Below are 24,973 nucleotides of genomic sequence, written 5' to 3' on the forward strand. Positions count from 1 at the left end.
ACTATGAATAATAGCATTTTGTTAATAATTTAGGATGACGTCTTCTCCACCGGCTGCACTCACCTGTGCTAGCGAGGAGGCCAGATCCGGGCTGTAGCCTGGCGAGGAGAGATAGAAGCTGCTGCAGCTCAGCGGTCGCCTTGAGGCAGGCACTAAGGAAGAGGAGGAGGAGGAGGAAGGATGCTCGTCTGCTGAGTCACTCTGGAGTTCCGGGGAAAAGCTGAGCACAGGGTCAGCCTGCAGCCTCTGGGGGTAAGAGAAGGGCTTTGGAGACCCAGCTTTGGGCTCCAGCACCCCTTTCCTGGTCCTCCCAGTGTCCCCCATATAATCCTACCCCTCCATCCCAGGGAGACCCCTCTGCATCCCAGCTCCACCCTCTAATACTTGGGCTCAGGACCTCACCCTTCAAGGGCAGAACTTTTGCAAGAAATAAATAAATTAAAAAAAAAGCCCTAAACCAGCCATAACCACCCCAACAACATTTATTTTTAAATTTAGAGACCACCCCCAACCCCCCTATCTCTAGGGATTGCTCCTACCACAGCCCCAACTGCCTTGGGGTGGGGAGAGAGAAAAAAAAAACCACCTCTCTTCACTTCAAAAATTTCCTTATTAATAAGTTTTTAGCAGCCTAGCCATCCCTCCATCCTTTATAGGGAGCACCTGCCCAGCTCCCAGCTGCCTCTGATGGGGATGGGCTGCTCCCAGCCCTTAAAAGAGTGGGGCAGAGTGATGATGGGGAGTTTTATTGCTCCTGGGGTCTCTGCTGGAGGGGCTGTCCTGTGCCAGCTGGGAAGGTGAGGGGGATTTGGGTGGGTTAAGCAGCTGAGGTGGAGGCTCTGGTCCTGCTGTAAGTGTTGTGGGTGAGGTCTGGGGCAAGCTGTAGGTCTTGTGCTTGGTGGGGATTGGTTAATGTTGTGTTGGACTATGTTGGGGTGGGCAAAGCCAGGTGAATACCCCATAAAGGATCTTCTCCTAAAGCTCTAAGCATGACTTGACTGCAGGACCTTCTTTACTGGCTTTGCTTGGGTGGTTTCTGTCTCACCAAGACCCTGCCTGCATCTTGAGCTTGTCCTGGAAAAAGAGGGTCCATAACTTTGGTAGCAGGCAGGGGATGGCACCAGGCTTCTACCTAGCAATGCTGGGAATGAGGGAGGGGAAACTGAGGCAAGGCTGTACTGTTTACCAAAGGCACCCCTGAAAGCCCTAGAGACCCCTCCCTTTTTGCTTTTACTCCAGCTGGTGCTTATGTGGGGCCATCTAGCTACCGTAGGGCCAAATCCTGCCCTAAGCAGACTGGTCTGCTCTTGTTTTGCTAGAGCATAGGATCTCTGATCCCCAAAATCTGAGCTCCCCTACCTTGGGGGAGCGGGCATGGCCCTCAGTGGGTAGCGAGTGGTAAGCGGACTCTGGTGTATGGGGTGAGCAGCTGGGGATGGGGATGTCCAGGGGTGGGGATGCTGGGGCTGTGCCTGCTGCTTGCTGGTCCTCCTCCTGGGTGCTGGGGGAGAGTGGTGGGGGTGAAACCAGCGTGGTGGGTGGCCGGTGCTCGTGCAGGGATGCAGTGAAGGCCAGTCGACCACAGTGCATCGCCGGCTGCTCGCTGCCCACCCTCAGCAAAGCCATCACGGAGCTGTAGCGGTACCAGTCCTCGTCCTTCCTGGCAGAGAGCTTCATCCGGGGCTGGTTGGTGCGGGGGTAGATGGCGAAGAAGGCTTCGCCCACCTGCCTGCTCCTCCTCATCCTCTCTGCCCTCCCGGGGAAGTGCAGGGCCTCAATGTGGAGCCGCACGTCGTGGTTGTTGTCGTTCTTGCAGAAACCTGCTGGGAGCGGTGGGGGGTGAAGTCTTGCTTGGGAGGGCTGGTGGTACCAGGAGCATCTCCTGGACTTATCCATCAGCAGCCCTGGTTAGCTCTGCTCTGTGAACTCTAGCAAACAGGTTATCCAGCCTGGATACATCTAGATCTTGGGTGGGGGGATGTTTGCATCATTGGCGGTGTTGGTCCCACTCTCCGAGCTGGATCTGCTCCATCCACCCGACTAAGCTCAGGCAGCTTTGACTCCAGCTCAAAGTTTTGCTGCAGGGGTGAAGGTGTGAGCACGGTGTAGGGGTTTGCAAGCCTGAGACAGGCTCTACTTGCTGTAGAGCCACACTCCTGGGTCACCTCCCCTGTCAGCCCATCCCCATGGCATCCAGCCTCTTACCTCTGGGCAGGATGAAGGTGAATTTCCTCCTCTGGAAGGAGTAGATCTGGTTGAGGTCGCTCTGCTCGATGGTGTCAGTGGTGCCAGTGCTGCTCTGGATGACCTCCCTGCTGTTGATGCAGAGCCGGACACCGGCACTGGAGCCCTGCAGCAGTGGGTTTTCCACAGTCAGCCGCAGGGCGTAGCGGCCCCGCCGGTTAAACTGGGCGCTGACCACCTCAAATTCAAAATCCAGGGTCTTCTCCTCAGCCTTCAGCCGGGAACGCTGCAGGGTCAGAGGAATGCGAAGCTCCCCTGCCTTGCCTGCCATGGGGACAGAGGTGGGATCTGGAGATGTGTCCTCCTTGATAGCAGGGACCTTGCAAGTTCTCTACCATGGAGCAAGCCCTCCTGGCAGCCTTTCTGAGCCAAGCTGCCTCTGCTGCCACTCTCTCCTTCCCCTCTCCAGCGGGGAAAGTGCCTCGGGGTGCCTCTGGGTACCTGTTGGCTTCACATCCCTGCAGGCAGCTTTCAAAGGCAGCAGCAAAAAAGAAAAAGAAATCCCTGTTCCTGAAAAAGCATCCTTTGGTGCTGCAGGGAGATGCTGAGAGCTTTCCTGCCCCTGTGCAATGGCAGGGACAGGGGCTTTGAACTCCAGTTTGTTTGCTGGGAAACCAGGTAACTAGATGCAAAGCAGTGGCTGCCTTCCAGCAAACAGCCCGGGATATCCAGGGTGATGCCAAGCGATGCAACACAGACGTGTGTGTGTTGGGGGATGTGTGCATCCCTGCAATGGGGAGTTGATGGCTCCTCGAGCCCTTTTCCTTGGGAGATTCATCACAAAGGGGTTTGCTGGATGTTGCAGAGCCTCCAGGAGATGCTGGTGTTGAGTACGGTGTAAGCCATGCTAGCTGCTCCCATGTATTGCTGACCCCTGTGGGACAATTCTGCTCCTCCTGCACCCATGGGCTCTTTGCTGCATCCCCTGCTGATGGGACTGGGCAGCTGAGCCTGCAGCTGTGTTTTGGTTTGTCTCTAAGGCAAGTTTTTAGCTGGGTTTGCTTGTGGTGTGGGGTTGGGCAAGCCAAGGGAGAGGAATGGGATGAGCCTGGGGAGCAGTGCTTGGCAGTTGGATCAGCTCCCAAAAGGGATGGGGGCATTCACCCCATTAATCCTAATGCCTGGTAATTTTGCAGACAAGACCAAGGCAGAAACTGCCCCATGACTTGAAATGTCGCTACAAAGCAAGCAGTTGAAAAGTTTTGGGGGTTTTTTTACATGCATGGCTTGGACATGTGTGTTCGCAGTCTGCTGGCGAGGTTGCTGGGCTTTGGGCACTGAGAGATGGGCCCAGAGCCGGGATCTCGCTGCTGCAGTGAGGGCTGCAGATGTCCTGAGTATCACAATTGGGCTGCAGAAAGGAAATTGGGGCTGGTGAAGTGCCTGCATGCAGGTTGGGGTGATGCCCTGAGTCAAAGCTGACTGCAAAGGGGTTTGCTCCAGGTCTTTCTTCCAGCTCAGCATTACATGGACTGCTTTTTTCCCCATGCAGGAGTGCGTGTTTCTGGCTGGTGCAACTGGAGCTGATCTCCCTGCCTGCTAAACCTGCTGCTGAGCCAGCTGCGCATCCGGAGGTTAGTCCCACCATGGATATTTTGGGACTGACATAAAGGGGGTTGATGGTCTGGGGTAGGCAGGAGCTGGAATGGCACAGTCTGATTCTTGCTGGGAGCCCCCTGCCCTGTCACATCTCATTCCTCCATCGCTGCTGAGAATAGCATGTTCCCACAGCTTTCGGGATGTTTCCAGTGAAACGTGAGCTGGAGCTGGGCTAGCAGATGGCCCTTTTCTAAGACAGATCCGCACTCCATCTAAAAAGCCACATTCCAGTCTCTTCATGCTGGTGCAAGTTTGAAACAACAAATTATCCTTGGAGGGAGAGGGTTGGCAGATAAAACAGTATCTGAGACCCTGGGGCATAAGACTTTTTCCTTTTTTTTTCTTTTTTTTTTTCTCTAGTATGGGAGCAGCCCAGGGACCTGCGAGGCATCCAGCCAAGACCTGTGCCAAAATCACTGCCTCCAAGAATCCCTTTGGCAGGGTACATGGGGATGTGGATGGACTCACTAAAAATAAATAAAATCACTAAATAATAAATCCTGGTGTCCCACACCTTCCTGGTGCTTCCAGGGAGGCCAGTTGTACCACTTGGTCCTTCCTCAGTTTCTATTTTGGAAAAAATAGAGTGAACTCTTACCTTGAGGTACTTACTGATCCTGAACACAACCTTGGCTGATGCATTTAACCTCCTGCAATGGTGAGGATGCTGTGGAGGTCAGGATGAGGATGGGAGGGAAATGGGTCATAATTTGGGGGTACTGGGTTGGGTTTAAAGCAGAAGAAAAAGGTGCTCTGTGTGGTTCCAAGCTTGAGCTGATGAAATGGGGGTGTGGGGTGTCATTCCTCTGCCAGCCAAGCCTGCCTGGAAGAGGGCTAATGTCTCCAGTGTGCTTGGAAATGCTGATGGCTGGATTGCTTCCTTGAGAGGGCTGAGAGCATAAATGCTTTTAATGCTGTTGGATGAATTGCTGGTTCTTTCCCCTGATGGCTGAAGACTGCTCAGTGCTCCCAAAACAGAGCTGTGTTGGAGCAAGGTGGTTTTTCTCAGCTGAGAGCCCAGAGGTGGCTTGAATTGAGCATGTGATGCTCATCGGACCTGTTTTACTGCCAAAACTGTGGCAGTCTGGGTTGCTAGTTTCATCTGGAGATGTCACCTTTGTGCTTATGTGCAGCTGGGACTTGCTCCAGCCCCCCTTGCACCCCCATGCCATGGTGGGGACCCTGTGCCACTGAGCTGGGCTCTGCTTCCCTGGGGCGCAGCAGCAGGAGCAATCAAGGTGATCAAACTGGTGTCTGTCTGAAGGATGGCACCCTGGTCTTCTGCTCCTGAATGCTTCTGAAAGTTTCCTCTGCCTCAGTTAAAACCCTGCCAGGCTCTAATGTGGGGAAATTGGAGCTGTTTCATCCTTAACTAGCCTGTTTAATTTCCTTCCCGCCCTTGTGCAAACACATTATGGAGCCACTGCTAATGACAACATCATCAAAGACTAATTTTCCTGTAATCTGAGGCACAGTTCATTCATGCAGCATTTTCCCAGCTGTACCAGAGGTACACGTGCAGCAGGTCTGGAGGTGCTACCTCCATCATGTTAATGTGGCACAGACACCCCCCTCCCCCCCCAACTAAATATCAATTTCCATGGTTCTATTGGGAATGAGGTTGATTCATAGGACAGTGTGAGGTCTGTCTATTTTGGCAGCCTGTGGATTTTTGTTCTGTAAAATGAAAGGTGGCCTTTGGTTGGAGCCCTGCCTGTGTGATGAGCTCAAGGTTTTGGGTCTGGAAAGCTGTGTAACAGTGATGAAAGCAGGGTGTTTTGGCAAGAGGTGGGTTCCTGCTGTCCTTAGCTCTGTCCCTCCATGTAAAAGTCCTTTCCCTTAGGAAAGAGTCCCCATGGGCACAGTGAGAGGCAGTGATTTGCTTGTGGCTGCTGGGTTGTACCTGAATCTCAGTGCTCCATCTCCTTATCCAGTGTCACAAGATCAAACGGGCTCAGGACATCAATGCATACAAGGAGAGGACACTTCTCCAGAAGCAGAAAAGGGATTTGGGAGAGACCTTATGTAGGGCAGAGGCCAAGGATGCATGTAGTGAGAGGCTTGTTGTGTCAGAGGGTCTCTGCACCCTGCAGCTGCTGCTCAGGACTGGGAGAGGTGTAAGGAGAAGGAAAGCCATCCCATCTCCATGCTTATCCAGCACAAGCAGCAGCATCTGGGGATGCCATCGAGCTCCTCGTTCGCCTGCAACTTGCAGGGCTCTTCTCAGCCTGGTCCCTGCTGTCTGCGCTGCTGCTGCCTGAAAAGAGGGCAGCAAATCTTGTCAAGGTATACTATCAGAGCCTAGGTGGGAACAACATATCCAAGGCTCATGGCTGGTTTCCCAACAGGCATTTTTGAGTAAAAAATGCCAAAGTGCTGGAATACCAACTTTCTGTAGGGCATTACGGTGCCTTGAGATGTTTTGGTAGTAACAAAGCCCTTCCAGGGCTGGTGTGCATCTATATAATGATCACTTTGCTAAGATCAGGATGGACATCGCTGGAATATTTTGTTTGGGTGGGGATGGGGACCCTGTGACTCTGAATTTCAGTCCCTTCTGTCTCTACTTAGCCCTTTCCTCAGTCCCTCGACTTTTCCAGGAAGCACTCTTGGGATCCAACAGCAGCATTTCTCATTTAAAAACAACCCCAAGGAAGGGGAAAAAAACCTCAACTCTCCCTGTCATTTTGTTTGGCATTGCCACAAGGTTTTGGCTAAAAATTAAGCTAAATCTTCAACCTTGATTAATTTTCCTTTGCTCCACTTGTCACGTGGACTGTGTGTATATTTGTCCAGATTATATTTTTTTTTGTAAACTGCTGTCTCCTGGACTATGCATCCCCCAGTTCACACCCCAAGATGTTTTGCATCCCTTTCCCACCTCCTCCAGGCTGTTTCTTACTGCTGTGGGACTGTCACTCTGCACCCATAGCGCTTGCTGTGTAAGCCCTGGGCAGGATCCGGCCACCTCCAAGGGACCGCAGGGCGGATGCTCTGGTGGTGTTCCCAAACCAGGGACGCTTGTGCCCAAGCTTGCACCAAACCAAAACTTTCCTTCTCTGTTCCCACCCCTCCCAAGTTGCACCGGGTGGGGGCAAAAACAAATAAATCTGCAAGATTTGGGCAAAGGATTGGGTTCAACTGATTTACACCAGTAAGGAGCTGGCCCTTTGATTTACCCCAGGAGGAAGCAGAGTTGTTTGCATCCCATGGAGGGGCGGGGGGGATACGACACACACCCCCCAGCATCTCGGTCCCTGGGCTTCGAACCCCTAAATCTTGGCATGGGAGGGGGGCGTGGAGGGAGCAGCCAAAACCCGGTAGAGAGTTGGGAAGAAGGGGGCTGGGTCAAGCTGCCTCCTCTCCCGAAAAGCTCTGCCTAATCAAAGGGAGAGCAGAGCACGGGGTTGGTTGTTTTTAATTTTCTAAACCCCAGGGTGGCCCCCAGCCAAGGCCTCCTGGCGATGGAGGGGATAAAGTTCCCTGAGCCACCGCAAGCCTCCGCTCACTTGCCGGTGCTCTGAACTTTGCCTTTAAGTTTGCATGGCTGCATCCGCGCCAGGCTCCAGCGAGCGGATGCTTTAGACCCCGCTTAGCAAAGCTGTGCTTCTCCCGAGACCCCCACCAAGCCGAGCCTCCGGGTGCCTTGCAAGGAGGTCGCTGCTTGGAAGAAGGTAACTTTCTTTTGTCTTCTTTCCTCTTTTTTTTTTCAACCCCCTCCTTTCTGTCGTCACTTCTCGCAGGCTCGGCGTCGCGGGGGGAAGCTGGGCTTAATGAACCGATGGAGTTGATCACGCCAGGTTGTAAATGTGAGCTGCCATCTGCAGCCTGTTTGCTTATGGTGGGGCAAATCCTGCTCTGGGGGTGCAGGAACCCCCCCAAAATCCCAGCTCTGCCCTTAAGCAGGGATTTTTCCTTCCTCTTGTGAAGCAGTCTTGGGACGGGGGGGCTTTTCCTGGGAGATGCTCGCTTCCCATCAGCATCGCAGGGGCAGAGGTTATGGGGTGCTCTGCCCCAAACCCCCCCACACACTGCTTTCCATGCTGGCGGGTGACTTTGTCAGCAGGTTTTGGTGTGATCCTGCAAACTCCTGACTTTTCCCCTTCCCCTGGCTTGCAGGGGGGGCTTCGTGTGCAGCAGGTGCTGCTGCCTTTCCTTTGAAACGAAGGGGGGGGGGGTCAGGAGCCTAAAAATAACCTTAAGCAGCCTCCTTGGCTTAAATGTTTAAGCTGCCTTTGCTTTTAAAATGCAAAAGGGGCTTCTTCAGCTTTCTGGTGAGTGTGTTTATGATCTCTGTGGTGGATTTATTATCTGCAGGCTCCAGTTCTGCAGAGGAAAGGCTTTATGAAGAGCTGGAGAGGCTCCACGGGTCTCCCTGGGGTGGTGGAGGTCGGGTGCGGGAGGGATTTGGGGGAGAGGGGGGGTTGGATAGGATGAGAACCGGCCTCACCATGTCTCAGCTGGGAGGAAAATGCTGTCAGAGCTGGACGGCTGGGTGGGATGAAAAACTTCCTCCGGAGCTTTCCCTGACCCGGGCAGGGGCTTTCCCAAGGTGACGGGGAGAGCCGTGGGCTGGGGCGCAGCGAGTTCACCAGCCACTGGGCTTCCTGCATCAGCTCACTAGTGCAACGAGTTTGCTGTTCTCAATCCCCTGGGGCTGAGCCTGTCCTGGGGAAAGGGTGGGCAGCGAATTCCCGGAGGTGCCAGCCTCCGGCTGGATGGTCCAGGGTGCGCGTGGGCTCCTTGGCACTTGTGTTTGGGGAACTTGGGGACAGCGTGGGATCTTCACACTGGAAAAAGCTCTGATTTTCCAGAAGGATAATCAAAGTCTTCAAAAAGCTCTGGGCAAGGGCTGGCTGAGGTATCTTTGGTGCTTGAAGGGCTCCAAAGTCATCAGTGGAGGGAAGGGATGGGACCGACTGTCCTCTTGCCTTTCCTAGCTGAGCACAAGTGGCTACAAACCAACCTTTCTGATCTCATTTTGGGGCTGGGACACCAAGTTTGGTGGACTTTGGGGCTGAAGTTGGCTGGTTTGGCTTGTGCTGACATAAGACCAGGATATGCCCCTCTGAACATCAGCTGAAGCTGCTAAATCCACCTTTGGGAAGGCCATCCTTTTTGATGTCTTCCAAAGCTGTTCCTGTGCACCTGGCTTTGCAGGGACCAACCCAGCAGCCACCAGTGCGGCTCCTGAATGGCAATTGAATTAGAGGAGATCTCACTTAAACAACTCTTTCCCCCCCTCCGCCTCCCTGGCCCAAGGGCTCCCTGAACAATTGTGAAATGAGATCTTTATCATTTTTATTAAAAGCTGTACACAAGGCATCACCATTAGGCTGGATGGGAGGAGGGGGGGGGTAATTCCCTTATGGCTCCCCTCTTCTTCCCTCCACTCCCCTCCCCAGTTTAATTCATAGCGGTGGGATGCAAAAGCTCCCCAGAGAGTGATGGATAGTGGGAAATGAAGAATACGAAGGAGCTTTATTGAACCCATCAATCTCGGGCAAGGCTGCTGCGATCAAAGGCCCAGCCTGTTTCGGCAGAGGTTACGTGGAGGAGCAAAGAGATCAAGTTTCGGGGAAACCTGGGGCACGGAGGGGCTGCAAAACCAGTGAGATCCTGGCTTGGTCCTGGACCAGAGGAGCCAGTGCCTGCAGAGCAGGGTGGAGAGAGTGGCCTTGCCCTGGCTGGGGATGCTGATCCTGCTGGGATTTTGGCACACCTGCATCTCCTCCTCTTCTGGGACACCAGCATTTGCAGCCTGCGCAGGAATAAGGGGGTTAACTCTTCCCTGTGCTGTGGTGAGGCTGAAGACCTTCATCGCATGCTTCTCCCCAGCTGAAACGCCCATCCCCAGAGAGGTATCTCCTCCAGCACAGCACCAGCCCCGTTGGCCAGGGCTGTAAGAGACCCGTTGCGGTCCAGGCTTGGATGTCCCCGTGTCACACCGTCACTCGTCCAGTCTTGCGCTGCCACGGCTTGCCTGATGGTGTCCAGCAGATGGGTCAGAGGCTCTGAAGCATCTACTGATTTTTCCAGACCGTTCATGACTCGTGACCAAAGCATTGCCACCCTGCCTGGTGGACTGCAAAAGGAGACCTTCTGCTGGAGCGCGACAGCATCCATCTCCTGAAGGTGAGTGGGCTGGTCTGGAAGACTTGAAGATCACCTGGTGCTGGCACAGTGTCGACCCACCTTGGTCCCATACCCAGCCAGAGATGGGGTCTGGGTGCGCATGATACTCCAAGCAAGGATGGGTTGGAAGGGGAGCTGACACACCACCCAGGGAGCTTCTCAGCTTGGTCTTGTGCTCTTGCTGCCCAGCACGGATTCAGGCTGCGGTTTGCCTGGCAGGGGTCCCTGGCAGCTCTGTGCACCATGCCTCTTGCTGAGCCTTTCTCTCCTTTCCTTTCTGCTTTTCTGTGGCCTCCGTGTCCCCAAGTGGCTGCAAATCAGGGCATTGGCAAGGTGGCATCTGCTGGCTCCTTCAGAGGTGGATCATATGGAGTAACGCTACCTGGCTGGGCTGGTGGGTAGGTAGACCTTGCTTTCTGCTGGTTGCCCTTCTTTGGGTCATCCCGCAGGGAGGTGAGAGAGGCATGGACAATCCCATGGTGGCTTTTGGGGCCAGTCCTTCATCTGAGTGTTGCCTGGGGGGAGAAAAAGCATCCCCAGAAGGATGCTGCCCCATGCCAGGGTTGGCAGGGTCTGCCTCATCTGCCTAAACCCCAGCCTCAACTTCCAAGCCCTGCCAAGCCTTTGGTGACCCCACAGGAGGGGAAAAAAGGGTCTTGTGGACGTGTGTGTGCGCTGCCATGAACTTTAAAGGCTCTTCCTACCTTTTTACGGAGCGCCTCATTCCTCGGAGGTGAGGTCAGAGCTGCTTCCCGGTGCAGGCGAAACCAAGAGATGGCTGGAGAGTCGATGCCTTGAAGCTGGGATGTGAGCTGGGTGGGTTGAGGATGGGGTCTGGGGGCCGTCCGAGTTGGATGCTCACCTGGGGCTGGTGGGGTCTATCCTTCCTCTACTGGAGCCTGCGCTGGTGGGGAGAGGGGTGGTGGTGGCACCCTGATGTGGGCCAAATGCTGGGGTGGGGGCACCTGCTTTCTAGCTGAGTTTTGGTTCTCTGGGAAGGGAGGTGAAGGTCCCAGGTCTCATGTCCAGACCTAGAGAGAGCTCCCAGTGGAGACCCAAAATCTGGCTGGGGACGTGATATCCAGTGGAGCATCAGGCCATGGGGCAGCGTGGCCATGGTGGTGAGTCTTGTCAAGTCTGGACTTGTCTGTCCAGAGATGCGGCTGCCTGCAGGGCCGCAGCCCGGATTTGGGGAATCTCTTTGAAGCTGGCATGCTATATCCGACATGGTCCCTGGTGAACGCCAGCTGTATAAACAGCAGCCTGGAGCAAAGCTGCTGGTTCAGTCATCCATCTCCTACTCATCCCCTCGGAGCCACCGAGCAGCCTGGGGGGGTTTGGTGACGTCCCCAAGCTGTGGGATGAGGTGTCCCCAGGTCCTGGGCTGGTTTCTGGGGCTTGGAGGCTGCACTGAGCGTCACTGCCTGGCACGTGGGGATGTCTTTGGGCGCTGCCTTTCTGATGGCAATGGTAGAGGAGGCATGTCGCAGCTTGTGCAATGTAGCTCTGGGACAGCAGCAGAGGGTGTGGGGCTTCCTGGGCCAAAGTCATCAAAAAATAATGGGGAGAAGGAGAAATGAGAGCTTGTTGGGTCTGGCACGGTGACAAAACTTTCTTCCTTTTCATTGCTACAAAGGGAGAGGGGCTGCGGTTTCTTCCCAGGGCTGGGGGAGGCTGGATGCTGTGTGGGGAATCTGGTGGCACAGAGGGACGTTGGGGACACGGGTCACAGGCTCCCCAGCCACAGTGAGATCTCGTCCCCTCTTTGCCAGCCAGCCTGTGCCGCTGAGCCCAAAACTTGACCCTTGCACTGGTTTTCGAGTCGTTGGCGTAAAAACTGTTAAACAACCCAAACAAAGGCTCCGAGTCTATCAGCATCCCGCGGCGGGCAGGGAGCGGCTGGGGGACGATTAGGTGTGCCCTGAGCACTCCGGTTGTGCAGCTGGGGTGGGGGGGGTGGTTCGTCCCTTCTTCCTCCCTCCAAATCCAGATAAAAGCTGGATCCTTGGAGGTACAGCTGGATTTTGAAAGCTCCTGGTCACCCCCTGGCTGTGGGAGTGACCTGAGAAGATAAAAACCTCTTGGCTCAGTGCCTCCATCCCAGTATTTCCAAGAGCTCAGGAGGACCCACCTTGGGAAAGCCTGGTTGTTTTCTGCCTCTGGCTACCTCTCACCATCTTTCTCCAGCCCACGGAGGGAGGAAGGAGCCAGTCATGGCAGCCAATGGCTCCGGCAGGATGCATGATGCTTTGTTGGACAACAGCTTTGCCGGTACTGATGAACTCGTTTCTGACTGGTACATCTACGAAACCATGGAGCCGGCCGTGCCACAGGATGAGTAAGTGTCCAGCCCCACCGGTGGGTGCCACATGTCCCCCGTCTCTGCTGGGGTCACCTTGGGCAACTGCTTGCCTCCTGCCCGGCTGCTCTATCCCCTTTCTGTAGAGCAGTGTTCCCTGAGCAGCAGAGCCAGGATTTATTCCTGGCTGAGCGGGAGGTGATTAAAAAGGCTTATTTTGCCCCCCTAAAAATGCTTTATTTCTTTAGGATGCTTCTGACAAGAGCTAGCAGTAAGCCTGCAGCAGGCATGTCTGCTAGTTACACTCCATTTTACTTAACCTTCCCCAAAATACAAAGTCAAGTGCATGGTGTTAACCTGCTGCCCTGACCCCTCTGAAGCCCCCAGAGCCTTTGCCAGCCTAGAGGGCTGCTCTGCCTCCATACTTCTGGGTTTGAAGATGTCCCCATGCCACAGCCTTGCAACTCGGTCCCCTACCTTAATCCCCCCTCCCCAGCTCCCCGCAAGCAGCTGTGGAGATTTTGGCTGAGGGTGAAGAGAGTTGGCAGCACACCCCGATCTACTGGCAGGGGTGCTCAGCCAGGTCCCTGCACAGCACGGTGACCCTGAACAGGTCTCTTACTTGCAAAATAGGGCTGAGCATCCCTGGGCTTGCATGGATGTCTTCCCCCCCCCGCCCCAAACTGGTGTATCAGTGGGTCTTGTAAAGCCTATTCCCTCTCCATCTGTGATGATCCGCTCTTTAACTGAGCATACTCCCAAGAGCAGTGCTGTGTTTGCCCCGGGGATGGGACCCCAGGGCCCAACCTCACAGCAAGGACCCAGTGCTTCATGCCCTCCTGGCCAAGTGCCCTTCCCAAGGACAAGAGAAGTGCTATTGGGAGGGGAAACTGAGGCGTGGAGCAGCGGCGCAATTTATCCAAGATGTCCCACAAGGCTCGAAGCTGGGCATTCCAAGGCCCATCTATCAGCATCGATTGTCCCTTTGTTGACTTAGTCCTCTGCGGGTGGGTTTTATGCCTCTCAGTTGACTGATACCTAATCCTGAGGGCAAGCAGGAGGAGATCCCAGCAGCGATCAGCCCAAAGGGTTCCTCCTTGTCCTTAATCTTCTGCATTACGAAACAGCCTTTGAAATCTCCTTACCCGGCCCCTTTTTCACCAGATGAAGCCCCCCTGCATGACCCACACCTCTGCTAGAAACCTTTGGGGTATTTTCTGGGTGCCTTCCTTTGCAGTAAAGCCATGGTCAGTGAAGGGATGGAGGCAGCACCAGGGGGTTTGCCCATCTGATGGCTCCTGGATGCTCTAGATAGAGATGCTGAAGCCCTGGTGATACCAAAAAGGGTTTTGGTATCCCTGTGCTCTCAGTCTTGTGGATAGGTGCCCTGGATTTCTGGAGCCTGGGTATTTTTGGACAGCAGGAATTTTCTGGTCTAGCCAAGCCCAGCCGTTGGCAGAGAAAAAAAAGGCAGAAATCAGAGCTTTAGTAATGGCAGCTAGTCCTATAAAGCCTTTTCTGGCAGCTCAGTGGCAGCCTCAGACACATGATGCCCGAGAAATCCTAATTTCACTATTGGACCCTTTCCTGCAGCCTTGTTTAGGGGAGCTCTGCAGCTGGTCTCCCGTCTCTGCCCACCCCACCGGCGTTGCAGTGGTTTGGGAGGGCACGAGGGCTTGTGTAGGTTCCTCCCCACCGTGAGTTATGGGGCTCAGAGTGTTCATCTCCCTGGCACAGGGGTTTGCTGCCCAGCGTTGCGTGAAGGTGGCTGGCCAAGATCACGCCTGGCCTTGGGGAGAGGAGGAGGGCTGCGGCAAAGCAGAGATTAAGGGATGTAACGGAGGCCAGAGAGCAAATAAATAAAGCAAAGCTCAGCACACCTGCTTGGCTGGCCTTGGCCGGCTGGGGGATGCGGCTCTGGGACCCTGTCCCACCTGCACCAGCCCCAGGCAGCCATCACCTCCACCATCCCCTTAGCTCTGGGGCTGGTCCCTCTCACATGGGAAAGGCATTGAAACACCCTACGAGGGGTCTTCAGCCTCCCAGCTGGCATTTAATAAGTGCAGTGCCTTAAGCAGCAAGGAGAACTGCTGCTTTGTAGGCTGCATCCCTTGAAAAGACACAGAAGAACAGATATGGGTGTAAAAGAGGTAAAGGGGGGCTTCATCCTTCCTTGCTGTCCTCCTGTTGAGCCTTGGCATCCCCGTACGTGCAGGGAGGTCGCCCGGTCCCTGTGGGGATCAGCTCAGGGCTACTTCCCTGTGTTATCTCTCTCACTTGCTCATAAAGTCATCTCGTGAGGGTGACTTCACCCCTGGTTGTTGATGGTTGTGTAACCCAGCTCTTCAGAGGTTCGCCCCTTCTCAGCATTGGACCGAAATCTCCGCTGCCCCCTTGTACGTCGGCATTACCCCAGCATCTTTGCTTTGCCCTTTTGGGACTAAATACATGCATGATATTTCCCCCCCCACCTTCTTTCTAGCATGTTTTCCAGCGAAATCCCAGACTGCAACCCCACCGTTTCTCCCAGACTGTATCACATCTGCATGGCACCGGTCTCCGTAAGTACCTGCCAAGTCCTGCATGGTGAGTTATCTGCCCCGACGTTGTATTTGCTCTCCCCAGCTCGGGTCATGCCCGTCTACTCCCAAATAGCAGGCCTGAACTCTTCAGCTTGAGCTGGAGTGAGATTTGAGCTGGGATGCTCTAACAAGGGACTCGCACATCTCCAGACTTTGTTTCATGTCTTTAGTCAATGGAAGGCCTTGATGGATTTTTATTTTTCCCAGCGTGGTCCCTCTGAGGCACTCAGAGCCTGTAACTTGTCAGAGCAGGTTGAAGCGCCTGTCCCTGCTTCAACCATAGCTGGATTTAGGGTGTTGGGTGGAGATGGTGTCTCTGTGGAGGCTCCCATCACGTGGCAGCATGTCTGAGCCCCCCACCCAGACCCACCCCCTGTGTATTTATTGCTCCCTCGATTGGGTTTCTGGCAGCTGGCTGTGCTCGTGGGCTTGTCCTTGCTGGTGAAACGCAGGCGTCTCCACTGGAGCTGCTGGAACGGCGTCCCAGGACTGCTCAGGTACCCTGGCACTGCACCCCGGTCCCCAGGGTCCCTGTCACCCCACAGCCAAGCGGGTGGAGGGATGCTGAGGTGCAGCATGGGATAAACCAGCTCTGGGGCAGAGGATGGTGGGGACAGGGTGCCCCTGATCTGGTGTCAAGCTCATTCGTTCCTTGGCTCACAGCCCAGCCAACTTTCTGGAGGAGGAAGGCAACCGAGGGCTGGTGGCTGCGGTGTTCGGCATCCTGTTCTCCTCCCTGTGCGTGTTGGTCTTGGACAGGGACCCTCTGCCGCTCATCGCCCATTCCTCCCAGAGCAGCCGGGGTAAGGCGAGCACCCTGCTGGTCCGCAGGCACCACGCTCCTCCAGCCTGTTCACTCTGGTCCATACTGAGAGCGCTGCCTTCTCTTGCCTGTTTTGCCCTCCCTCCTCTCTACCCATCATCCCAACTAGAGTACTGGAAGATCCTGGCTTTGCTGTACTACCCTGCCTTCTACTACCCCCTGATCGCCTGCGCCACGGTCCGGCATAGGGTCAGCTACCTTGTGGGCTGCCTGCTCTCCTGGTGCCATTGTGTGGTCCACATCTGGCAGAAGGTGGATTGTCCCCAGTCACCGAAGGTACGTGTCCCACCTCCTGGGGAAGGAGCAGGGAGGCTGGTGTGGCCCAGGGTTGGAGGTGGCTTTCTCATCACCTCCCTGAAGTGACATTAAGGTGTCACCTGCCCGGGCCAGGGTGGTGTGGCCTGTGACATCTCTGCTTCTCCCCAGATATACAGGTACTACTCCACGCTCTCTTACATCCCCATCATCCTCTGCCTTGTGCTCTTAAGCCTTTGGTATCCGGCCCTGCTCATCAGGAGCTTCACCGGGCAGGAGGAGACCTTGGATAAGGAGGTAATGAAGATCCACGGGGTGACTCAGGGGATGGTAGCATGGGAGAACCCCTCGATGGACCTGCAATGCTTTCAGGAGCTCTCCTGCCCTGCAGCTCATCTTTCTGCCTTGGGGTCTGGGAGAACTGGGGTTCTCCCAGAGCACGTGTTCCTCACTTTGTTCCAGCACCGGGACCTGCCTCCCCTCCATCCCTCTGACGGCGTGGGTTGTGGCTCTGTTTATCTCGCCGGATTTGAAGAGGGAGCAAAAAATCCATCTTTGGAGTAAACTCCTTAGCACAAGAGGCTTAAGGCGTCAATGCATCCCGTTCAGGCCGGGACTGGGGTTGCCTTGTTTTCCCGGCAGGCTGGATAATCCCCAGCCCTTTGGGAAATGCCAGGGCTTTGTTGGGAAGAGAGGAGGAAAAACCTACTTCAAAAAAAAAAAAAAAAAAAAAAAAGGCAGTCAGCCCCAGCGTGGACTGAAGTGACCCCCAGGTGCTTGCTGGGAGCTGGCTGATGGGAATGAGGGGTTTCAGCTGTCCTACCGGTGTGCCTGGTTTTGGGCTGCTTTGTCGATGGGAATGAGGCAGATTTATTTCCACCTTGGCAGTGCCAGCAGATTTGCTGCCAGCATCGCTCCAACATGTTTGTTATCCAAACGAGGGCTGGGAGCTCATCACCCGCATCCCCTACAGAGGGTGCCGCGGGGCATCGTGCTAGTGATGGGTGGGTGACTAGGGGTAGCAAAGCAAGGAGATGGCTGCTGGGTGGGATGCAGATGCTCTGTTGAGAGCCCCCCCAAAAGGCAGAGTCACCTCTCCCTGCCCCGTGTGCCTGATCGTATCCCTTTGCTCAAATCAGGCAACTTACTGCTGCTTTCCTTAAGGTTACTGGGCGAGGTTATTACAAGAAGTACCTAAAGGCTGTCCTGTCCAAAAACCCTCGGAAGGGGAGGTAAGGACAACACCTTTTCCATAGCTCTGCCTGATCAGTGAGCGTCTGTGCCAGCCCTGCCTGCCTGCCTGCTGCCTGCAACGGGGGCAGAGAGGCTCCCCGCTCCTGAGGGACCTGCTTTTCACCCTCTCCTCCTTCCTCCAGCTCCACGAAGATAGAAGAGAACCTCCTGTCAAGGGTCCAGGCGTATTTACGCTCCTACATCTACGTTCCTGAGGAAGGTAAGCTGCGGGCAGGCACGGGCTGTGCTCTTGGCCGCAGCAGCGGCTCTGCAAACAGGCTGTCTTCCCCCTCCCCGGGGAGAGCAAATGCCTTTCTTGGCTCTTTCCCCAAAGCATCTGCGTCGCGGCAGCTGCCGCCCGCCGCACGTGCGACGCCTCGGCTTTGCACAAACTGTTGCGGTTTGGGGTGGGGAGCTGGACGCCCACCCGTGGGGGGTATGGGTGGGCTGAGACAGCGAGGTTGAGCCGATATTGCAGCCTGATGCTCGATAAGGCTATGATAAGGGAATAAAAGCTATGGCAAGGGGACAAAATCCCTAATGAGCCAGGAATGGGGAACTACACCTTGCCCCCTCTGCCCATGGCTGTCGCGGGTGGTGATACCCCAAGGGACACGGCTCTGCACGCAGCAGGCACCCAGCTGCTGGGACTCGGTGCTGCGGGTGCGCGAGGTTTCACGGGCTTGCGGGCAAGGGAGGATCAACAGGGAAGAAACTCATCCAGCCGAAGTACAGAGAAACCGCTCCCAGCTATACATCCTTGCAGGATTTCCCTGGGGAAATCCCAATTAATGTTTGACCCCCCCCCTTCCCTGTTCCAGTGCTCTCCCTTGGGCGTTTGCTTTGGCTGCTGGGTTGGGTGGACCTGCAGCCTGCTCCAGCCTTCCCCCGTGATCCTGTGTCCCAGCTCCTCTCTGATACACCCCTCCGATTCTGCCTTACAGGTTTCCGGATCCCGCTGAAGCTTGTCCTGTCCATAACCACGGCCGTGCTTGCTGTCTACCAGGTGATGCTCGTGGTTAAATGCCAAGCAGACCCCCCCTCCCTGCCTTCTTGGCTGTGTCCTCTGGAGGCAGAGGTGTCCAGAGGTCATTGCTGCGCCACAATTTTGGCTACGGGGCTGGTATTAGCGTGCCTCAAGGTATTACCATCCCTTGGCTGACCTGCAGCAACCGGCCATGTGCTTCCAGGGCTCAGCCAGCCCTAAGTCTTTAAGCTAAGGCGACGGCTCAGCAGTGGGATGCCGTGACCCGGGGCTCACGTGGCACCACTCCCTCACAGGTCGCTCTGCTGCTTCTGGTAGCCGTCGTCCCCACCATCCAGATTGTGCGGGCAGGAATGACAAAGGACATCGTGATATTGTTGGTCCAGTTTGGCTTGGTGCCCTCGGAGAGCCCGGCTGTCCCGGGTGACATGGAGAAGGAGCTCAGCACCGTCAAGTACTACCTGTGGTCACTGGAAGGTGGGTTCCTAGCCAGGTCCTGTACCCGTAGGTGACTTTTGAGGATTTTTGGAACTTAGCAGAGAGATTTCTAACCCAGAGGATGGTCCAGGAAACTGGTTGGTGATGAGGCACCTTCCGGGGGGGTTTAAAAACCAGCTGCTGAAGCCGCAGCCATGCAGACATGAAAGGAGGCTGCGTGAGCCTGGTGCCGTGCCAGGCATCTCTGAGCAGCCGCCGTGTGCCAAGACGGCGAGGAAGGGAGAGCCGGCAGCGCCCTGCTGCAGATGCTGCCCTTCGGCTGCAGGCTTTGATATGTGCTGGAATCGAGCAGATGGCCCCCGGACCCCTGGCTAATTGAAAGCCCTGGATGGGGGGGGGGGATGACAGGGGTGCCTCCCTCCCTTCATGGCACTACCTGGGGGTACCACCAACCTGGGGGGTTTTTTTATGGCTTTTTCTGAGTCACCGAGCCCCTCATCCTCTTTGTCTTCAGGACATTTCCATCCTTCCGCCCAGACCTCCTTTCCCCCCTCTTGCTTTCCCCCTCCCAGCATTCCCTTTCCTAAAAGCATCTTCCTAGGCTCTCTCCATCACACTGCCTGCTTTTCATGGCTTGCTCAATGATTTTTTTTCCAGTGCTGAGCTAGCCCAAGTACTTGTATTTCCCCTGGCTGCTTGTCTTTCCCCTTCCCTTGTGCTGTCTGATCAGCTCGTGCCCACCTGGGAGATGGAGATCCCTGTATCGCAAAGGGGGTAGAGAGGGAAACTGAGGCACGGTGCCCTGCTGGGCGGTATGCAGCCCCATAGCTCAGCCCCCCGCAATGCTCCTGAGATACTTTTATTTTATTTTATTTTATTTTTTAATAAAATCCTGTTGCTGGGGCTGGCTGCAGCCCTGACCCAGTCGTCTCCCCCCACTCCTCCACAGTCTGCTACATCTGCTCACTGGTGCTGTGCTGCCTGCTGACCTGCGCCATGCTCCTGAGGACGCTGGTGATGCACAGGTATGGGTGTCCTCGCTTCTCTGGCCTTGAGCTTGTCACCGAGCCAGGATGCAGCTGGTTTCTCTCCCCAGGAACAACCTGAAGGCACTCTACCAAGGGGCTGTGCTGGATGTTTTCTACAAAGCCCATATCCTTCGCCCATCCCGACAAGCCATCGTCTGCTGGATGAGCTTCGCCGCCTTCCAGACAGCTTTTGCCTGCCTGGGTAAAGGGTGTTGGAGGGGGTGGGTGGGTGGTGGACCCCCACTTTGCACAGCCTACCCAGGATTTAAGCATCTCTTCCCCCTTTCTTGCCCTGTTTTGCAAAGGGATGGCTGCGAGGCTTTTGTTCCTCTTTCCCCAAACACAATCTGTCCTTCTGTGGGAAGGGCCATGCTGAACACCAAATGGTCGTGGAGAAAAAAAAAGCGAGGGGGGGGGACACCAATGACTCTTTTTGACTCAAAGCCAAATATTTTGATTTGAGAAGCTATCGCAGCACCTCGTGGACAGGACTGTCTGTCTCCTCCTCCGGTCCAGGTCTTCACATCCCGGGTGCGCATCTTTCCCAGCACAGCCCAGGTCTCCCTGGCTGGGAGGGCTGGCCCACAGGAGGTGACTCTGAGCAGTGTTTGGGGTCATGCATGTGCAACACCTTACTGTATCGGCACGCCAAGGCTACGCAGGGGAGTCAAGTTGAAGGTCTGGGAGGGGTGATGGAAGGACAGGGAGGACCACTGGGTCTATTGGTGACCACCCCTTGGGAAAGCAGAGCTATTTTGCAGGCAGGTTGTTAGTGTGGAGGTAGGAGCTGGGGAGCACCCCAGGAGCTTCTTGCACCCCTTTTCCAGCAAGGAGCAGCTTTTCTTTGGCCACCCAGTACTTGGTGCATCCACGGCAGAGCTGGCTGCATCTCTACTGTGCTGCCATGAATCTACCTCCTGCTTAAAAACCTGGGTTTTCAAGTCATTAAAGCAAAGCAGCGGAGGTGAAGCACAAGCTCAAGCACAAGGAACCGCAGCCACTGCTGATCTCGGTGTGATTTATGATTAGAAATCAGAGCTCAGGCTGATTTTTATGATGAGGCATCATAGTCGCAGCCCCAAGTGATGACTCTTCTCGGCGGGGATAATGTGGGGAGTGATAAGAAAGGCTGAACTTGTAATTAAATCCTGTGCGGAGCATTGTGTTTGGAGCCGGGGAGGCAGGTAAGGATCTCGCAGGCTTTTTATGGGATTAAAATGAAAGATATGCTCAGCAACAAGGGGAATCAGAGCAAGAACAAGAACCGCTTCTCCATCCTCCCCCGCCATGGTTTCTCCCCCTGCGTCTCCCTCCCAGGTCTCCTCATCCAGCAAGTGATTTTCTTCATCTGCTCGGTGGGCTTTACCTTCCTCTTCATCATCCCGCTCCAGTCCGGCACAAACACATACCTCTTCAAAATCATTCAGAACATGTGGTGAGTGCTTGCAGCCCTTGGGGAGGGATGGAAGACTCAAGTGGGTGCCATGTCCATGGCCATAGTGTGTTTTGGGGTATTCTGTCAAGGGGAGGTTCTATCTTGGGATCTTTCAACTTTGCTGGAGGTTTCTGCTGCCCGGGATGGTGTCTCATGCTTGGGACCCTCCTGGTGTCCAACCTGCCTCTTCCCTCCCACCCAGGCCCTTCTGGTTGACGCTGGTTGTTGCCGTCATTGTGCAAAATTTGGCAGCTCACTACCAATTCCTGGAGCAGCATCCCCTTCGCAAGGAGCTCACCAACAGGTATGGGGCCCTGGGGTGCCTTTGGGGCAGAGCCGACCCTCCTGAAGCCAAGGAGCCTGGGCCTGTGTTGGATTTACACATTCCCCTGATGTTGTGGCATCCTCTGTGCCATGAGCTCAAGGGGGAAAGCCTGTGGGTTTGAGGGGTTTAAGTGGCTCCGTGCTCCCAGAGAGGTTTCTTTAGGTGCTTTAGAGGGCCATGGTCTGTTTACAGCCTTGATTTCAGTGGGGTGAAGCTGGTGAGGTCTGTGCCTTGCTCCACCACCCCTGTTTGCAAGCCCCAGAGGAAGCCCAGATCCCTCAGGATTGGCTGGACTGGTTCAGATGCTGCCAGTGGATGTGGTCCCTCTCTCGCACGTGGTGTCACTGCCTAAGCTGTACACGGAAGACCAGGGTGACAGACGGATCTAGGTGTCCTGCTCTGTCCAGCCAAGGCACTTCCACCACCTCCGTCACTTGCCCGGCATCGCAGGGAGGCTGCTGTAGGCTTTTCTGACCTCCACAGGACCTGGTGTCCTCCATCCCAAACCACCAGGCTTATGCTTTGACTGGTTTCTGAGTCTTTGAGGAGAAATGGAGACCCTATGTATGCTGGAGGTGAAGCTTTGAAGCCCTGACGGTGCACCTGGCTGTCTCCTCCCTGACAGCCTTGAAGGGTGTTTGCTTCTCTCCATGGGACGGAGACACCTCAAATGGGGACTGTGTCTGCCGAGGAAGGAGGGACGGGTGGGAGGCTTATTTTGGCAGGAGGTTTCCCTGGCAGGGAAGGGCCGTGCTTCCTGACCCATGGTGTTTGTGTTCCTTATTCCTCCTTCTCCACCCGCAGGCGAGCTCTCTACATAGTCACCTACCTGCTCTTCCCCATCAATGTCCTGGTGGGTGTCCTGGCCGGCGTGTGGAGGATGGTCATTTCTGGCCTTTATAACGCTGTCCACTTCTCCCAGCTAGACATCAGCCTGCTGAACCGCAGTGTGGAGACCTTCGACCCAGGTAGGGCACGGAGGGTGTCCCTCTGCAGGACCTCTGTGAACGTGGGGGCCTTTCTCCCACCCCCGAGCTCCTGGGGAACATGGCCTGGGGCTCCTCCATCACCTGGAGCTGCCAGGACTGAGGGTGGCTTCAAACCACCTGCATTCAGAAATGGATAGGTGGGACAACTGGAGCAAGTGACTTCTCCTGATGCTTGCTGGGTCCTGCTTTTCCATCCACCCCCAAGGGCGGGTGATGCCCTTCTGGGGTCCCCTGGGCTTCACCAGTGACCAGACCCTGTTCCCACGGGCAGCTGACCCTCATCTCTCCTGCACTAAAGGCAGCAGCGAGGGGACTTCAGCCCTTCCCTCTGCTTTTCCTGCTGGGATTTTGGGAGCGGAGCTCATTCCCAACTCTGAAGGCAGAGCAGCTCTGGCAGGGCAGAGATGGAGCCTGGCAAATAACCCTCCCCTTTGCTCCAGGGCAGGAGGGAGGGGGGAACCATGAAGTCTGGCCCCACCACATGCATTTACTGTGGGCTGTGTTCCCTCAGGCTACCACACTTACTGCCACTATCTGAAAATCGAGGTCAGCCAGTCCCACCCGGTGATGAAAGCTTTTTGCTTGCTGCTCCTCCAGCTAGCCAGGCCAGAGGGGCCGCCGGGGCTCCAGGCCAGCAACGTGGAAGAAGGTGAGACCTTCCCACTGCCATCCGGGGGGGTGCACAGCCATCACCGTGGGGTGGCATTGGGGTCTCCTCTGTGGATTTGCCACTCCTCTAGAGATGCTGGTGGTGCCTTGGGGTAAAGAGACCGTGAGGGTTGTGGCTTTGGTGCCCTCTCCCTTTTTATGCCACCTCTGCTTGGTATGTGATCATCTCTGTCCCAGGAGCTGCTCCTGTGTCTCTGTCTGTGCCAGGGCAGGACGGGGCTCCTCTGCTTTTGCCCCAGGGTGTAGATGGCATCTGGGCGGCCCCAGCGAGGGGGAGCTGGGGCTGAAATCCTTTCCCCCCTCCCATCTCCTTTCAGGCATCCAGCTGATGCAGCCCAAGAAGGCACCTCCGAGCAGAGCCAGGTTCAAGCAGACCAGAGCCCGCTGGTGGCTGGCCTACACGCTCCTCAATAACCCCTCGCTGACTGCTTGCCGGAAAACCGCCCTCTCCGACCCCACGGCCAACGGCACCCAGCTCAGCTCCCCCAAGCCCTGACCTCCAGAGAAGCCCCCCACCTCCATCTGCCTCCCACGCACGCTCCCGTCCCATCCCGTCCCTGTCTTCTGTTGACTCTCCTCCTGCACTGGCAGGAGTTTTGGGCACCTCTTGTCCATCTCCAGCCTCTGGTCCCTCTTCAGCGGTGACGGGGGCTGGTTTTTAGCTCTAGGTCTATGCTGAGCCATTACCAAGGTCCAGAGGTGAAGCCAAATGTGTTACCTTCAAACCTGCCCTGAACGGAGAGGGGTTGATGAGCCAAGCGAAACCCTTCAGGCATCTCAGAAACATCTTAGGAGTCACTCCTGTAATGAGCCCACCAGTTCTCAACAGTTGCCTTTCTGACATGTGGCAAGGCAGGCACAAGCCCCCAGCACCAGGGCAGTAACGAAAGAGGGAGAAGGTGTGTGTTTGCGTGTGTGGAGGGATCCTCAGCCAGACTGAGCACGAGGAACTACTTGCATCTCAGCGTGGTCTCCCTGTGGAGAAGGTCCCCACTACCAACCCCATCCCCAGCTTCTCCCTTTCAGGTCTGATCCTGGCTCCCCTTGGGCACTACACCTAACCCTGGGACGTTTTTTTTTTTCCTCTCCCCCACAGTTTTATGAAGGCTAAAATCCCTGTCTGCTCTGGCTCTGGGCTGTGAGGTTGCAGAGCCGTTTGTTTTCTGCTCCCCATAACTCTCATCCCCCTGGTGCCTCTTGCTGCCACCCCGTTTTGTTTAAAGCCAGCAGTTCCCCAGGGCTGGTGACCCTCCGAGTGAGCTGAGCTTGAATCCATAGAAAGCAGTTTTATACCTCACTTGGACGTGCCGAGTTGGGGAAGGTTAATAAATCACATACCTCATTCCTACATTCGGGGTGTGCTTGGTCTCTTGGCCGTTCCCAAATAAGCCAGTCCTGGCAGGAGGGACATGAGGACCACCATAGCCATATCTCTGAGTGATGGTTGGGACTGACTTTGCTTTGACCATGTGGAGCAGAGGCTTTGCAGTGGATCTGCTTGACCTGGACATGATGGGACCAAATCTGGGATCCCCCTCCCCACCTTAGGGAAATGTTAATGCAAAGCTGATAAATTTGCTTTCCCATCAAAACATTTGGCCCCTGAACCACAGCTCCCACAAAGGATGGGAACTGAAACAAGACATTTTGTGGCTAAAGCACCAAAGGTAAGTGTCCAATGTGTTGCCGGAACACCTCTTCCCATGATGTGTCCCTTGAAAGTCCTGCCTTTGTGGTCTGGAAGGATGCCTGGCATCAGGCCGCTGTTGCGGGCAGCAAGGAGGGCTTTTGGTAAGTTGTACTGGTGGCTCTTTACTCTTCCATCTCAATACCAACTCAACCACCTCAGCCTTGCTAAAGCAGGTGGCTTTGAGACTTTGCAGCCCACCCTGCACGGAGCAGGGCTGCTGGGCCATCCCCTTTGCTCAATGGGG

At 55.4% G+C, this 24,973-nt stretch overlaps 1 protein-coding gene across 1 annotated transcript; it reads left to right on the forward strand.

Annotated features, from left to right (window-relative positions):
• The first annotated feature begins 12,191 nt into the window (after window positions 1-12,191).
• STRA6 (signaling receptor and transporter of retinol STRA6) lies at window positions 12,192-23,887 on the forward strand. Its single transcript, XM_075043990.1, has 17 exons — window positions 12,192-12,316; window positions 14,760-14,838; window positions 15,271-15,356; window positions 15,523-15,662; window positions 15,792-15,958; window positions 16,109-16,234; window positions 17,102-17,169; window positions 17,314-17,390; window positions 18,115-18,176; window positions 18,452-18,632; window positions 19,543-19,618; window positions 19,690-19,823; window positions 20,939-21,056; window positions 21,259-21,360; window positions 22,186-22,349; window positions 22,882-23,019; window positions 23,357-23,887. Exons 1-17 carry the CDS (start codon window positions 12,192-12,194, stop codon window positions 23,533-23,535), a joined length of 2,022 nt encoding a protein of 673 aa, XP_074900091.1. The 3' UTR covers window positions 23,536-23,887.
• Window positions 23,888-24,973: the final 1,086 nt, after the last annotated feature.

Source organism: Buteo buteo, chromosome 13 (assembly GCF_964188355.1).
Source record: "Buteo buteo chromosome 13, bButBut1.hap1.1, whole genome shotgun sequence".
Taxonomy (NCBI): Eukaryota; Metazoa; Chordata; class Aves; order Accipitriformes; family Accipitridae; genus Buteo; species Buteo buteo.

What these genes read in the sequence shown, in the direction of transcription:
- STRA6 (XM_075043990.1), top strand. Translation starts at nt 12,192, where the DNA reads ATGGCAGCCAATGGCTCCGGCAGGATGCATGATGCTTTGTTGGACAAC. An exon ending in AGGAGACCTTGGATAAGGAG is followed by an intron (nt 16,235 to 17,101) that starts GTAATGAAGATC and finishes GCTTTCCTTAAG; the next exon opens with GTTACTGGGCGAGGTTATTA. An exon ending in TGTGGAGACCTTCGACCCAG is followed by an intron (nt 22,350 to 22,881) that starts GTAGGGCACGGA and finishes GTGTTCCCTCAG; the next exon opens with GCTACCACACTTACTGCCAC.